This window comes from Coregonus clupeaformis, unplaced genomic scaffold (assembly GCF_020615455.1).
Source record: "Coregonus clupeaformis isolate EN_2021a unplaced genomic scaffold, ASM2061545v1 scaf0007, whole genome shotgun sequence".
In the NCBI taxonomy this organism is placed as follows: domain Eukaryota; kingdom Metazoa; phylum Chordata; class Actinopteri; order Salmoniformes; family Salmonidae; genus Coregonus; species Coregonus clupeaformis.
In genome coordinates, this window is record NW_025533462.1 from 1,766,957 (window position 1) to 1,781,011 (window position 14,055).

Sequence of the window (14,055 nt, forward strand, 5' to 3'; positions counted from 1 at the left end):
CAATACAAACAAAGTGGCCGCTTTAAAAAAAAAAAGGTAAGCCAAGTTCTTACTTATATAGTATAAAGTTTGTGTGGTTCGATCCAGGGCCCGGCCTCAGCTGCAGAATACCAAGTAGGTCTCTCCAAATTTAAGAACCAGAAAATTAGAGACTGGGAGCTTTTGGATTTAAGAATACATGTCGATGTCACTCTGTTGTTCGTCTGAACCGTCTGTTCAATTCATTTGATTCATCCTGCTGATTGCTTTGTCTGGGTTGCTTTGGCATGGGCGGCTGTCCATCTGTTTGAACGATCAGAGAATAAATTGGTAAAAAGCCCTACAGATACCGCTCTAAACGTGTCGAGGAAGTGTATTGTTTAGAGGGCTGCTTAGGTAGGCAGAAATCCTGTGCAATACCGTTTTTTTCTGTGTCGAAAAATCAGAAAAAAGGGCTGAATTTACAGGTCGCTTAGGAAAGCGTAAGATAGAAGTCCAGTAAGCGTGTGTCGAGGAAGTGAATCACCTAGAGGGCTATATAGGTAGATATAAATCCTGTATAAAAACGTATTTCTTGTGTCGGGAAAGTGAATCAGAAAGGGTCGATCAGGTAAAAGGATAGGTCATCCGGAGTAGGTGACATAAATTGGAGTTAACACCGGTCATCCTGAGTAGGTGAACGGGTTAAACAGCCACTAAGGCTTCAAAATATAGAGAAAGTGTTAGATAGAGTAGGTCTGATCATCTCATGTGGATGAGTGGTTTGCTTGGGCTACTGTGAGTCATTCAACTGTCTGATTCATTTGGGCACAAGTGGCTGCTCATCTGTGTGAGTGAGAATAATAAGAAATCCTGCAAGTAAATAGCCTTTTCTGTAAGGAAAGGAACCATATTTGAGGTCGTTTGAAGCTTCTGCCTGGTGGAGAAAGGGCATGCCCAATCTCGCATTAGGAAAGAGAATAATTAATGTTATGTGGATATACATTTACCAACTGAGTGGAAAATTCACATTACTAGGAGGGGTATGAGGAATCCTGTTGGAGGAACAGGTCACGTGTACCGGTGTGATCATATGACGTCTATACATTGTATTTTGGTCAATCTTTCAGGGTGTGTTTCTGACATATTTGGAAACTTTAGAGGTGATGTAGGATTGTGATAAATTGACTACAGTTAAATAATAACTGGAATAGGGTTAACATTCCTAATTTGGGCCCTTTGATAGAATAAAATATTCCTGTAGGTTATACAAATAGTAATTAAGCGCGTTTGAGAACAACATTGTATGAATGTGGAATGAGAGTGGTATAATGGTGTAAATGAGTCGCACTCTGAAGTTTGAATGATGAGATAGAGGTGTGAATGATAATTATATATACGTTTGAATAATAAGCTTTTCATGTAAATGATATATTGGAGTTTCCTACAACAATGCCTGTCATAGAATTGTGTAAGATCAGTGAATAGTGACCAGCCTATACAATTCTGGGAGGATTCTATGACTGAGGGGAAGGATTTGGGTAATTTGTTGTTTGTTCCGCTGAGACTAGATTGTGATTAACTGATTTGTGGCAATAAAGAATCATTAGAAACATGAATGGTTTGGTAGATGTGAATATATTAGAATAGAATGAATTTTATGTGAGTGTAATTTGTTACGAGGGATTGGATAAAATAATAGGTGCTGACTTGCACACCCAAAAACATAGACGTACGTGAGGGGTGGGAGAAAGTACATAGATCATTTGATAGAAAAAAGAGTAGGCATTATGATAACTATCTATCATTTTGAAGCAGAGGTGAGATAGTAAAGGAATTTTTGTATAATAGGGGGAAAGAACATAATCCATTTGATTGAATTCATTAGATCTGTTTCCAAATGAATGAATGTAGATTTGACTTGTTGAATGCTAAAGCTTCTAGCTTGTGAAATCTTAGTCCTGTAAAGCTATTTTCTGATAAAGTGTGGTATGTGCCAGATACTAAAACTACTGACCATTATCATTGGAATAAAGGAGGATTTACTTGTCATTTCAATAAAGCATAGATTCTACATCGCTGATCAGAGTCTAGGTTTTCTAAGTATAGTTCAACTATGGTTGTGGGTTGTTTAGATTGACGGAACAGTCAGGATAAGACTGGACGATTTAGCAGCCTGCGTCTTTTCAGACTGAAGGACTCACTTATTCAACGGGAAAGAAGGAGGAGGGACTATAGTCTAATCAGAAAGGACAGTTACATACATTTTAATAGCGGACTGGCAATTGCGATAGAGTTATGGCCATAATTTGAATTGTTTAGGTAGACTGGAATGAAAGTAACGTCTTTTAATAATATGAATACAAATATACTATTAGTTATTGTTGGGTTGTGAATAGACTTGACTAATGCCATGTTTTAGTTCTCGGGTAAAAGAGAGTCGTACTTGCTTGACTGCATCGAGCTGAAAGAGATATTTGAAGCAAGTCTGAATAGTTGGATGGAAAACATTTATTTGACAAACTCTAATTGTTATTACTTTATTCTATAGTTTGCGTGATACCAGTGATGTATGCAAATAGTTAATGAATTCTAAAATAATAATTTGTTTTTGCTACGTGGACCAGTGGAGTGTAGGTAGTTTTAACTATTATGCTGATGGGATAGTACCGACTTAATGTAGGTTCTAGATTTGTTCAACAACAAGTTTGTATTTTAAACTAAATTAATGCAATAGGCTACAATTACAACATCAGAAAAAGGCACAATCTAATGCGAAACAGTTATTACATATGTCATTAATCCAGTAATGATACAAAGCTAGAAGGATAACAATAGAGGGAGAGTGAACCAAAAAAGGCTGGCTTAATTACACCACCACCACACACAGAAGGGGGGCAGTATTCTCAGGTTACGAGTCTCAATAACAGGGAATGTAGAGACAGAAGCAGAAAAAAGGAAGCAGCAGGTTTTCACACCAGGAAGAGAAGAACAATCACAGTTAGATATAGACTGTGATGGATGAACAAGAGTATGATGGGAAAAAGGATGTGGAGAAGACAAGTAATGAGGAGGATGAAGAACTTGAACAGTATGCTAACTCTGAACAAGAAACAGAAAGAGATCCAGAGGGGGATCCACTGATGACAATACTGTTCAGGACATCATTGATGGAAGCAATGCCAACCCCTGTCAGAAGCCAATTAGAAGATGTGGTGGGACTAACGGCAGAATCCCGCAAAGAATTCTGCGACCATATTATCCACGCAATGGAGAAATACAGGAGGGATGAACGGAAATTGGCGAAGCAATGGAGAGAGATTCTGAGAAAACTGGGACAGTTGCAGCTGGAAGAGATGGTAAGAAAGGACAAAACACAAGCTACACCTGTCGTCCAGGAAGGTCAACAACCACTGCCTCAGCAGCAAGGCCAAAGAGCTCCTACCTTACCAGTAGTGAATGTGTACACACAACAATCCCTTGGTCCACCATTCTGGTTTTGCCACTGTCCAAGAAGACCAGGGGTCTGCTGGGGGTGCAGTCAATCAGGACATACAAGAAGGGATTGCCCTACCAAGCCGTGATGGCCTAGGCAACCACAACATGGTAATTGGCAAGGGAATGGGCCCAGCTTGGCTGAATGGCAGCAGTCTTAGAACTTGTGGGAAGGACCAAATCAGGATAGCTAGAGAAGCATTTATTTTGGACTAGGGGACAGGAGACAGCACTAACTTCTTGTGGGTTCTGGATTGGTTACACAACAATTTATATTTTTACTAAAAACAAAGCAACAGGTTGAAATTATTAGATTACTGGAAAGTGGTTATGGGTTTGTTATGTTATAGGTGTATATTCCACTTAATGAAACATGATAAATGTCTGATGTGTCTTGGTTGGGAGTCTTTTCTGGGATTGATGGAAATCCCCTACAGAATGAATGATGAAGGAAATGTAGGAGACCCACGTCTCAAACAACATTTTAATAGATACTTGGGATCAAATTTCACTGATTCCTTACACTGAGAAATTGACTGTATTTGAGGTTACGGAAAAGCCTCGGGGGTTGAAATCTTATGGGACTTTGTTGTTTTATGTGCTCTGGATTGTGGAATTCATCGGGGAAGGGAGCAGTCACAAGTGATGTTCTTGAGGGTTTTCTGAGTAGGAGTAGATGTGGGAATAGAGAATGAGAATTTCGAATGTTTGGACTGGTTAGGAGGTATCAAAATGTAAACTAACTAAATGTGTACTTTTTCTTCCAAGAAAAAGGGGGTAGTGATTTTCTCTTTTCTTTGAAATACTTTCAGAGACTATAAATAGGGCCTGGTCATTTTTGTTTGTTTATTGTTTTACTATATGGTGTTTAAATAACCACAAACAACCCACTTAGTATGAAATGTTAGCTGTATAGGATTTTTATTTGTATTTTAGTTTTTTTCACGGGATAGAAGTGAAATATCTTAAAGGGGCAAACACATGTAATTTGGGTTTTTATTTACTGAGGGATAAGTAAATACGTGTGATTTATTTTGAAAAGAGCTGTACTAAGGACTTACAGTATGCTTGGGATACAACATTTATGAAATGTTTTGATGGTTGTTAATGAGTAGTATACTATTGGATGGAACAATTCATTGAATGATTTCAATGACCTCTGCAATCTGTCCTGGCTTTATAGTGTGACCTGATCACCCGCACTGTAAATCCTAGAGGAATGCTGAATTGGGGGTTAGATATAATAAGGATAATTGTGAAGAAGTTTATAAATTGGAAAAAATCCTACATATTAGTCCAAACAGGACAAGGATGAAGTGAGAGAGTTAGTCCTGAAGGAGAGGTATTCCTTGAATAGTGTTATGGGATACAGTTAAGTAAAGATATGCTCAAAGGTTGTCATTTTAAGTTTAGTTATTATTTTTGGTTTGATAGGCAATATTGTTGTTGTTTTGTTTTTTGAACACATTAATCACGATGTGATGCATGTGTCCTAGGGGGGAAGTTGGGCTTACAGAGGTTTTAATGTTTTATAATGGTTTTGTGGGGAAATATGCAAGGTGTATTAAGGATATGAGCAGTAGTAATAATTAAATCTTTTTTTTGTTTTTGTGATAGGAGGCAGGGTGTAGAGGTGGTATGTCTATGAAATGAGTGGACTACAACAAGCTGGAAGAGGTGCGCTTCATAATCTCAAGGCTTCTCTTGACGGATGAGAGGGCATAAGTAGCATACTGTGTCTCACCTAACCTAACAATGTTCTTAAGATTTTCTTTTCATGGGTGAAGATAACTCTGCCCAACTGAGTAGGAGAATCTGAGTATTTTCTGCACCCTGGAGACTATGTGATGGCAAAAGACTACAGAAGAAAGACCTGGAAAGACCCTATGTGGAGGGGCCCATACCAGGTGTTGTTGGCTACCTCAATGATGGTAAAAGTGGGAGAGACCGATACTTAGATCCATGTTTCCCACTATAGGAGTGTTCCAACCCCAGGAGAGGAAGACGGCCTGTCATTGGGTAGCATTGTTGTATTTTGTGTTTGTCTGTGTTTGTGTGTCTTTGCAGCAGTGACTCCGAGCTTCCCTATGGGTAGGCTGGTAGAAGGACACTCTTCGCAGACCGATGTCGATAGATTGAGAGGGACTCTGGCTGATCCGGAGACCCTAGTGACGGAAGAAGATTACCAGCTAAAGTGACCAGACATCGGCGTCCAGGTTACACCAATGGCGGTACGGATAGAGGGGAGCGTGACCTGGTATCATCTAAACCATTGTACCAGAGTGAGGGAACCGATGACTGAGAGATGAGAGAGCTGAGGATGCTGGCGAGAATCAGATGGGTCAGGATGGCAATTACTGATGAGCTACGTGTTCTTGCTGATTCCCTCGGTGGAGGGGCAGATCTTCGAGACCTTCTAGATCTTCGAGATATTCCAGACATTCAAGACGCACCAGATATCCCCATCATTGATTTTTCTGCACTTGACTAGTTCCCTGAGAATAAGGGGAATGGGGTACTGATAATAGTAAAGAGCAGAAGAACAAGACATAGAAGGGATAGAGACAGGATTAAAATGTATATTCTTGCACAGGCAGGAACCATAACTAAAATGCAGGAAGGGATCACTATTAAAATACAAGGGTTAAAATATTATTGGTGTGGGAGGAACCAGCACAAAGAGTATGGGGAAGTCACATGGGGTAGTGTGACCTTAAGATAATGAAAGAAAGAGACAGGTGAATCATAGACATGAGGAGAACAGCCCAAGATTTAGATAAACAATTTGATGTAGTATTTAGTGTTAGATTTCCAGGGGGAAGTGTTGTTGGAGTAGTTATTCCTTGGGAAAGTGCACTAAACCCTGTACATGTTAGAGCCATACCAGATACAGAAGAAAGGGAATTGAAGGAGCCGTTAAACAATGATTGGTATAGAGGAGTACAATATATTACATTAAAATTAAATAAAGAAAATAGTCTAATATGCACCACATCTCCGTTTTAAATAATGAACAGTAGTTCAACATTTCCACAGTTACTAGGACTGTGCTATGATTCAACCACAACTTTTGTCATATAAGGAACTCGGAAAGACCATATTGGCCAGCAGAATGTTTGTAATATTTAGGAAATCCTAAATATAAACAATTTTATAATCAACCAGGATGGGGAGAGAAGGGTAAGCAATTAGTGATTATAATAGGAACAAGGAAAAGGAAAGCGCCAGAGTAATGTCAAATAGACTATGAGCAAATATATAGGAGTGGTACAATAAAACAATTGGGTTATAGAATTTGGAAGAATACAAGGGAGAATGTGAAATATGTGGCATTTATACAGATAGCCTTTGGAATACAGGGACCCCTTAAGGAAAAATGTATCAGGCAGCAGGATCAAGTATTAGAAATTGGTATTAAGAATGATTGGTGAAACATCATAACTTGCTTATAGGGATGTTTTGGATTGGAAATGAACTCAACTAAATTGTTATGATTTGTCCTTTCTCGAGGTTGCAACGGATGGTGTCTTGATGCATAGCAGAGATAATTCGGTCCAGAACGGTGTGAACCTCAATAAAAAATAAAAAATAACTCTACCCGGCTGAAGAGGAGCAACAAAGGCGTTGAAGATGTTCCTGTTCAGCATCACCTCTAACAGGAGACCTGAATCAGAACCAGCATCCAATCGAAGCAATTAACTGCCTTTTCTTTTCTCTTATGCCTTTTCTCTCAAGAGTGTGACAGGAGTCCATTTGGAGTGGGCATGAATAGAGATCTATTCAAATATAACATCTCTGATGGTGCTGGTAAACTGGTTGGCAAATGGACAAAACAGAATGGGGGTAGAGGTGAGGTGGTTCAGGTGTGACATTGGAATTGGGACATTGCCATGGGCAATCCAAGATGAACTATGAAGCTATCTGAAGAACATAATGAAGACGCCAGAAGATTGAGTGCCGGTAGAGGAAGGGAGTGTTAGTTAAGGTAGTATGTTGATTAAGGAGATAGGGCGGCAGGTGGCTTAATGGTTAAGGGCGTTGTGCCAGTAACCGAAAGGTCGCTGGTTCTAATCCCGAGCCGACTAGGTGAAAAATCTGTCGATGTGCCCTTGAGCAAGGCACTTAACCCTAATTGCTCCTGTAAGTCGCTCTGGATAAGAGCGTCTGCTAAATGACTAAAATCTAATTATACACTGCTACATTTATAGTAATTTAGACTAGGAATGCATTAAGATACTGATCTGTTGTAATTCTCGTTATGAGGAAGTTAATGCTAGAATTATGATAATATAAATATACATTCTGCCAGTGTCAATATGTGCCAAGGTGAGAGTTTTAACTTTGAATGATGGAACCAAGGTGACTAACTAAGAATTGTCATTCTAAAGTTGTTTTGGGTAATTCATTTGATTATGATTACGAATTATAAGTGGACTGATTGATCTGAATAAGTTATTAATATGTTAATAACTAAGGATGTTGAAATTGCAATTCATGGATTAGATATTGATATTGATTCTTTTGATTGTTATACTACTTGTGATATGGGTAAAAATGTTATGTGAGCTAGATTTGTTGACACTATTCTTAACATGTCCTAGATATTATGGTTAAAACAAAGTTGCATTTATTTCTTATATATTTTGATGTGTTAGGATACTACCACGTATATTGGAAATGCTACAACAAAACAAAAAGGGGAGCAATGGTTACAAAGCTCAACAGAAAAACTTGGAGGTTAATTTAGAGGAAAACCTTTTGGATTTGTACCCAATACCTGACTGGGCTCCTTGTCCTCATCAGGATGGGTCAGACAATGAGGAAGATACATTGGTCTGAATATATATTCTTATAAAAATTTAACCACAGATGGCAAGGCTAAGAATAAGTATATGCACATGCTTACACTCATTTTATGTTAACTTTTGTTTTATTGGTTGGGACTTAGAAGGTCCCAAAAGGGGGGAATATATGGATGATTTTCTAGTACATATGTTGTAGAATGAAACACCTATATGCCTTAAATGCTTATGGATTAAGAACCAAAGGGTTAAAACAGAGCAGAGACATTTCTTTAGTGCAAACGCTGTGCTTTTGATAACTCCCTGCAGCTGGTCTGGGTATGTCAATGACATGTGATGGAGATACAACTCCTCGTGGTGGCTGTGTGGAGATTGGAGTAACAATGGAACTAGTGTTATCATTTGTTTGTGCTTATGACCTGACACATAGCCACATGCACATAATCTCAAGGATCCTGGGAGGATGCTTTTTGGGATTGGCTTAAATGTATGTGGTTGAGAATGGGTTATGGCCATGACATGTTTAAACCATGTTTAAGTATTAATTGATATGTTTTATAATGTGTTATGAAAGTTTAAGGGTAAAACAGAATGAACATGATTGATACTTTGTACTCCAGATGCATGTCTGGATAGTGAATATAGTCAATACAGAGTGTGATTGTTCTTTAACGTACGTATGTACATAATTTTTTGAGTCACGCTACTAATAAGATACATAGGCCCCATTTAGAGAAGCGCAAGTAGCCCTCGTGAGTGAAACAACATGTGGCACTGAAAGAAGTTAATAATTTGCCTTAAGGGGGTAACTGTATATTCTATGTAAGCATGACTATGCATTTGTATTTGTATAAAAGGAGATCTTTGAGCCAAGGAGAGGCAGGTGTTCCATGGAGCAGCTCGGCTTTGTTACGCAATAATAAAGTCTACATTTTGGAATCACAAGCTCCAGTTTCTTGAGAGATATTTTAGAGTTGGCTACTTTTGAGTCAAATATTTCTACGACAGTATCATAGTGCGTGTGTGTCAGTGTGTGTGTGTGTGTCATAGTGCGTGTGTGAGTCATAGTGCGTGTGTGTGAGTCATAGTGCGTGTGTGTGAGTCATAGTGCGTGTGTGTGAGTCATAGTGCGTGTGTGTGAGTCATAGTGCGTGTGTGTGAGTCATAGTGCGTGTGTGTGAGTCATAGTGCGTGTGTGTGAGTCATAGTGCGTGTGTGTGAGTCATAGTGCGTGTGTGTGAGTCATAGTGTGTGTGTGTGTGAGTCATAGTGTGTGTGAGTCATAGTGTGTGTGTGTGTGTGTGAGTCATAGTGTGTGTGTGTGTGTGTGTGAGTCATAGTGTGTGTGTGTGTGTGAGTCATAGTGTGTGTGTGTGAGTCATAGTGTGTGAGTCAGTGTGTGTGTGTGTGTGTGAGTCATAGTGTGTGTGTGTGTGAGTCATAGTGTGTGAGTCAGTGTGAGTCATAGTGTGTGTGTGTGTGAGTCATAGTGTGTGTGTGTGAGTCATAGTGTGTGTGTGTGTCATAGCGTGTGTGTGTGAGTCATAGTGTGTGTGTGTCTTGGCTGACCTTGAAGCGAGGAAGCAGCATGTAGAGGAATGTCTCTCCTGTGCCATAGAAGGTCTCGCTCGGCCTCAGTGGGTGAGAGAGGTAGCTCCCAAACACCTGGGGCACAAAGAAACAAACCTACCATTAACCAAAACTCAACCCTCTGGTAACCAAACGAGACAGACGTCATACAATGGGGGACTTCATTAGGTGACCACAACAAACTCTGTATGCAAATCGGTATGTTATTCAAACTAACCCCACAGTATTCTTGACCTGTGGGTGTCCAAGTAAATAGTGCAAATGAAATGAAAAGCAGGTAGTCTATGGCACACGCTTCTGTGTAATCTCTTACACCTAATACAGACAGATATTCAAAATATTGAGGGTGGTGCGTGGAACATTAGGGGGTTGTTTGTAACTTGAAAATAACAAATCTGAGTACATAGAAAGGTCACCTGATTGAGCGAGTCCTTAATGACCATGAGTACAGGCGAGTCGCTGCCGTTCAGCCTCCGGTAGAGGGACTTGAGGCTGGAGCCGTGACGAGACGTGCTGTAAGCCAGCTGCCACGTGTGGCCCACTGTCCTGGGTGGCAGCTCCGCTGAGAGCTGGAGAAAGACGGAAAGATGGAGAAGGAGAAAGAGTGGCGGGAGAGGGGAGAATAGACACCTATTATGTTTAAGATGAGCGGAAAATAAAGTGTTAACGTGAAAAGGGGAAAGAAAGGGAGATACAGTGAGGGAAAAAAGTATTTGATCCCCTGCTGATTTTGTACGTTTGCCCACTGACAAAGACATGATCAGTCTATCATTTTAATGGTAGGTTTATTTGAACAGTGAGAGACAGAATAACAACAAAAACATCCAGAAAAAACACATGTAAAAAATGTTATAAATTGATTTGCATTTTAATGAGGGAAATAAGTATTTGACCCTCTGCAAAACATGTCTTAGTACTTGGTGGCAAAACCCTTGTTGGCAATCACAGAGGTCAGACGTTTTTTGAAGTTGGCCACCAGGTTTGCACACATCTCAGGAGGGATTTTGTCCCACTCCTCTTTGCAGATCTTCCCCAAGTCATTAAGGTTTTGAGGCTGACGTTTGGCAACTCAAACCTTCAGCTCCCTCCACAGATTTTCTATGGGATTAAGGTCTGGAGACTGGCTAGGCCAATCCAGGACCTTAATGTGCTTCTTCTTGAACTACTCGTTTGTTGCCTTGGCCGTGTGTTTTGGGTCATTGTCATGCTTGAATACCCATCCACAACCCATTTTCAGTGCCCTGGCTGAGGGAAGGAGGTTCTCACCCAAGATTTGACGGTACATGGCCCCGTCCATCGTCCCTTTGATGCAGTGAAGTTGTCCTGTCCCCTTAGCAGAAAAACACCCCCAAAGCATAATGTTTCCACCTCCATGTTTGACGGTGGGGATGGTGTTCTTGGGGTCATAGGCAGCATTCCTCCTCCTCCAAACACGGCAATTTGAGTTGATGCCAAAGAGCTCGATTTTGGTCTCATCTGACCACAACACTTTCACCCAGTTGGCAAACTTCAGACGGGCATGTATATGTGCTTTCTTGAGCAGGGGGACCTTGCGGGCGCTGCAGGATTTCAGTCCTTCACGGCGTAGTGTGTTACCAATTGTTTTCTTGGTGACAATGGTCCCAGCTGCCTTGAGATCATTGACAAGATCCTCCTGTGTAGTTCTGGGCTGATTCCTCACCGTTCTCATGATCATTGCAACTCCATGAGGTGAGATCTTGCATGGAGCCCCAGGCCGAGGGAGATTGACAGGTCTTTTGTGTTTCTTCCATTTGCGAATATTCGCACCAACTGTTGTCACCTTCTCACCAAGCTGCTTGGCAATGGTCTTGTAGCCCATTCCAGCCTTGTGTAGGTCTACAATCTTGTCCCTGACATCCTAAGGAGAGCTCTTTGGTCTTGGCCATGGTGGAGAGTTTGGAAACTGATTGATTGATTGCTTCTGTGGACAGGTGTCTTTTATACAGGTAACAAGCCGAGATTAGGAGCACTCCCTTTAAGAGTGTGCTACTGTTACGTGTGACGTGTTTTTACTTCGGTCCGGAGTCCTGGCAGCTGTAGCTGATTGACGAGAGTATACCTGTTTACCGTGTGAGCTCGAAGAGGGGGGTAGCGGACACTTGTTGTTTGGCTGTTTGGTTGTGTTAATTTATCTTTGTTTGTGTTCCAGCCGGTCCTCCTGATGTATTCCACTCTACCTAGGTCCTGGAGAAGGGAAAGGTAGATCTGCCCATGGGTGTACATTCCCACGTAGATAACCCATTGTTTTACACACTAGGTTAGCCGGGCGGGTGTCACCCTTGTATTTTTTGGTAAACAGGTAGGAAAGTGGGTTAGGATTTAGAGTGTGATAGGAAGGATTAGGTGTGTAGAAGAGGGACCTTTTGTTTATTTTCATTAATTGGACCCCGTTCCCAAATATTCCCTTCTCTTACCTTCCCTGGTTTGTTTGATTGATTTTTGTTTCATTACTGTTTCTTTATGGGTGTTGTATATTTTAAGTATCTTACTAAATGTCCCCCGAGGGCTAACCTTGAGATCTGGTTGTTGTCTGGTTATTTTAGCTCATTACACCCCACATTTCTTCCCCATCCATCTACTTTACCTTGTGTGCGCAGGCACTTACGTCTTCTCCTCAGACGAACTAAACCCGAGGGGAGAACGTAACAGCTACTAATCTCAGCTCGTTACCTGTATAAAAGACACCTGGGAGCCAGAAATCTTTTGATTGAGTGGGGGTCAAATACTTATTTCCCTCATTAAAATGCAAATCAATTTATAACATTTTTGACATGCGTTTTTCTGGATTTTTTTTTGTTATTCTGTCTCTCACTGTTCAAATAAACCTACCATTAAAATGATAGACTGATCATTTCTTTGTCAGTGGGCAAACTTACAAAATCAGCAGGGGATCAAATACTTTTTTCCCTCACTGTAATTGTACTTAATTGTTTACAAGCATTTCGCTACACCCACAAAAACATCTGCTAAATATGTGTATGTGACCAATAAAATTTGATTTGAATTGGTACCCAGAAATTATATGATATTGAGATAAAAACGGCTGCATTGGAACTTTAAATCTCTCCACAGGAGGTCACTACCAGTGTTCTACCTCATACCTGACCCCCTTCATACCTGACCCCCTTCATACCTAACCCCCTTCGTGAGACATGGCCACAGTAGGGGTTTAGAATATTGTCGGTACTCTACTCAGCACGAAGGTTCAGTAAATGAATGGCACTGTGTTTGACTGAAGGCCAGTACTGCTCGAGGGAGCCTGAGGCAGAAGTAGGAAAGTCAGGTTAAGTTTTAGACTCTGGATTGAACTTTAACCCCGGACCAAGTCAAAGCATTTGTGGAACTAGAGGCAAGAAGAGTAACGTGTGCAATTTCTTCTATATGTGTGGCACTGGCCAGCGACACGTCATGAGAAGCTGTCATTAATTTCCCATTTTGGATTAATTAAGTAATTATGTCTCTTTCTTATCTAAGAATGGATGAGATCTGTGAATGATCTTCCATTGTGAATGTGTGTGTGATTAGATGAGACGGAGCGTGTTTTGTGAAGTTCTGACATGTGTTTTGTCTGTGAATGTGTGCTCACACTCACCTCTCTGACAAGCGATGTGTCTAAGATGCGACTCTGGGCTGCGATCTCACACAGTCCCTCTGGATCTTTGTCGATGTCCAGAAGGAGTCTCCCACTACCATCCTCCACTGTCACCAGCTGCAACACAAGACACACAACCGAGTTATAAACCCATTAAAATCCCACTCTCGCCAAACCTTGACACACACATGTCGAACAACAACCCCTGACCCCACCTAAACTAGACACTTCTCAAACTTTTAAACAGTTGCTCAAACTTCCCCAGGCAAACATGTGCACAAGGGGTCTTTACTTAACGCTATAGTCAACGCTATACCTGTATGTCCATCAGGCCTTTCTTTATGACTCTCCTCAAAGACTCTAAAATACAGACTTACCTCCCAGTCTTCCCCAATAAAATACACACTTACCTCCCAGTCTTCCCCAATAAAATACACACTTACCTCCCAGTCTTCCCCAGTAAAATACACACTTACCTCCCAGTCTTCCCCAGTAAAATACACACTTACCTCCCAGTCTTCCCCAATAAAATGCACACTTACCTCCCAGTTTTCCCCAATAAAATACACACTTACCTCCCAGTCTTCCCCAGAAAAT

The 14,055-nt window shown here is 40.8% G+C and overlaps 1 protein-coding gene across 2 annotated transcripts in view; it reads right to left on the reverse strand.

The window, feature by feature from the left end:
* The window catches only part of si:ch211-15d5.11 (nuclear receptor coactivator 7), a 42,139-nt gene that overhangs the window by 10,422 nt on the left and 17,662 nt on the right, over positions 1-14,055 (reverse strand). For both annotated transcript variants that reach the window (XM_041847121.2, XM_041847122.2), the window contains 3 exons: positions 13,459-13,575; positions 10,262-10,414; positions 9,825-9,920 (listed from right to left, as the gene is read on the reverse strand). In XM_041847121.2, the coding sequence (XP_041703055.1) occupies positions 9,825-9,920; positions 10,262-10,414; positions 13,459-13,575 (366 nt within the window). The remainder of the gene's footprint in view (positions 1-9,824; positions 9,921-10,261; positions 10,415-13,458; positions 13,576-14,055) is intronic.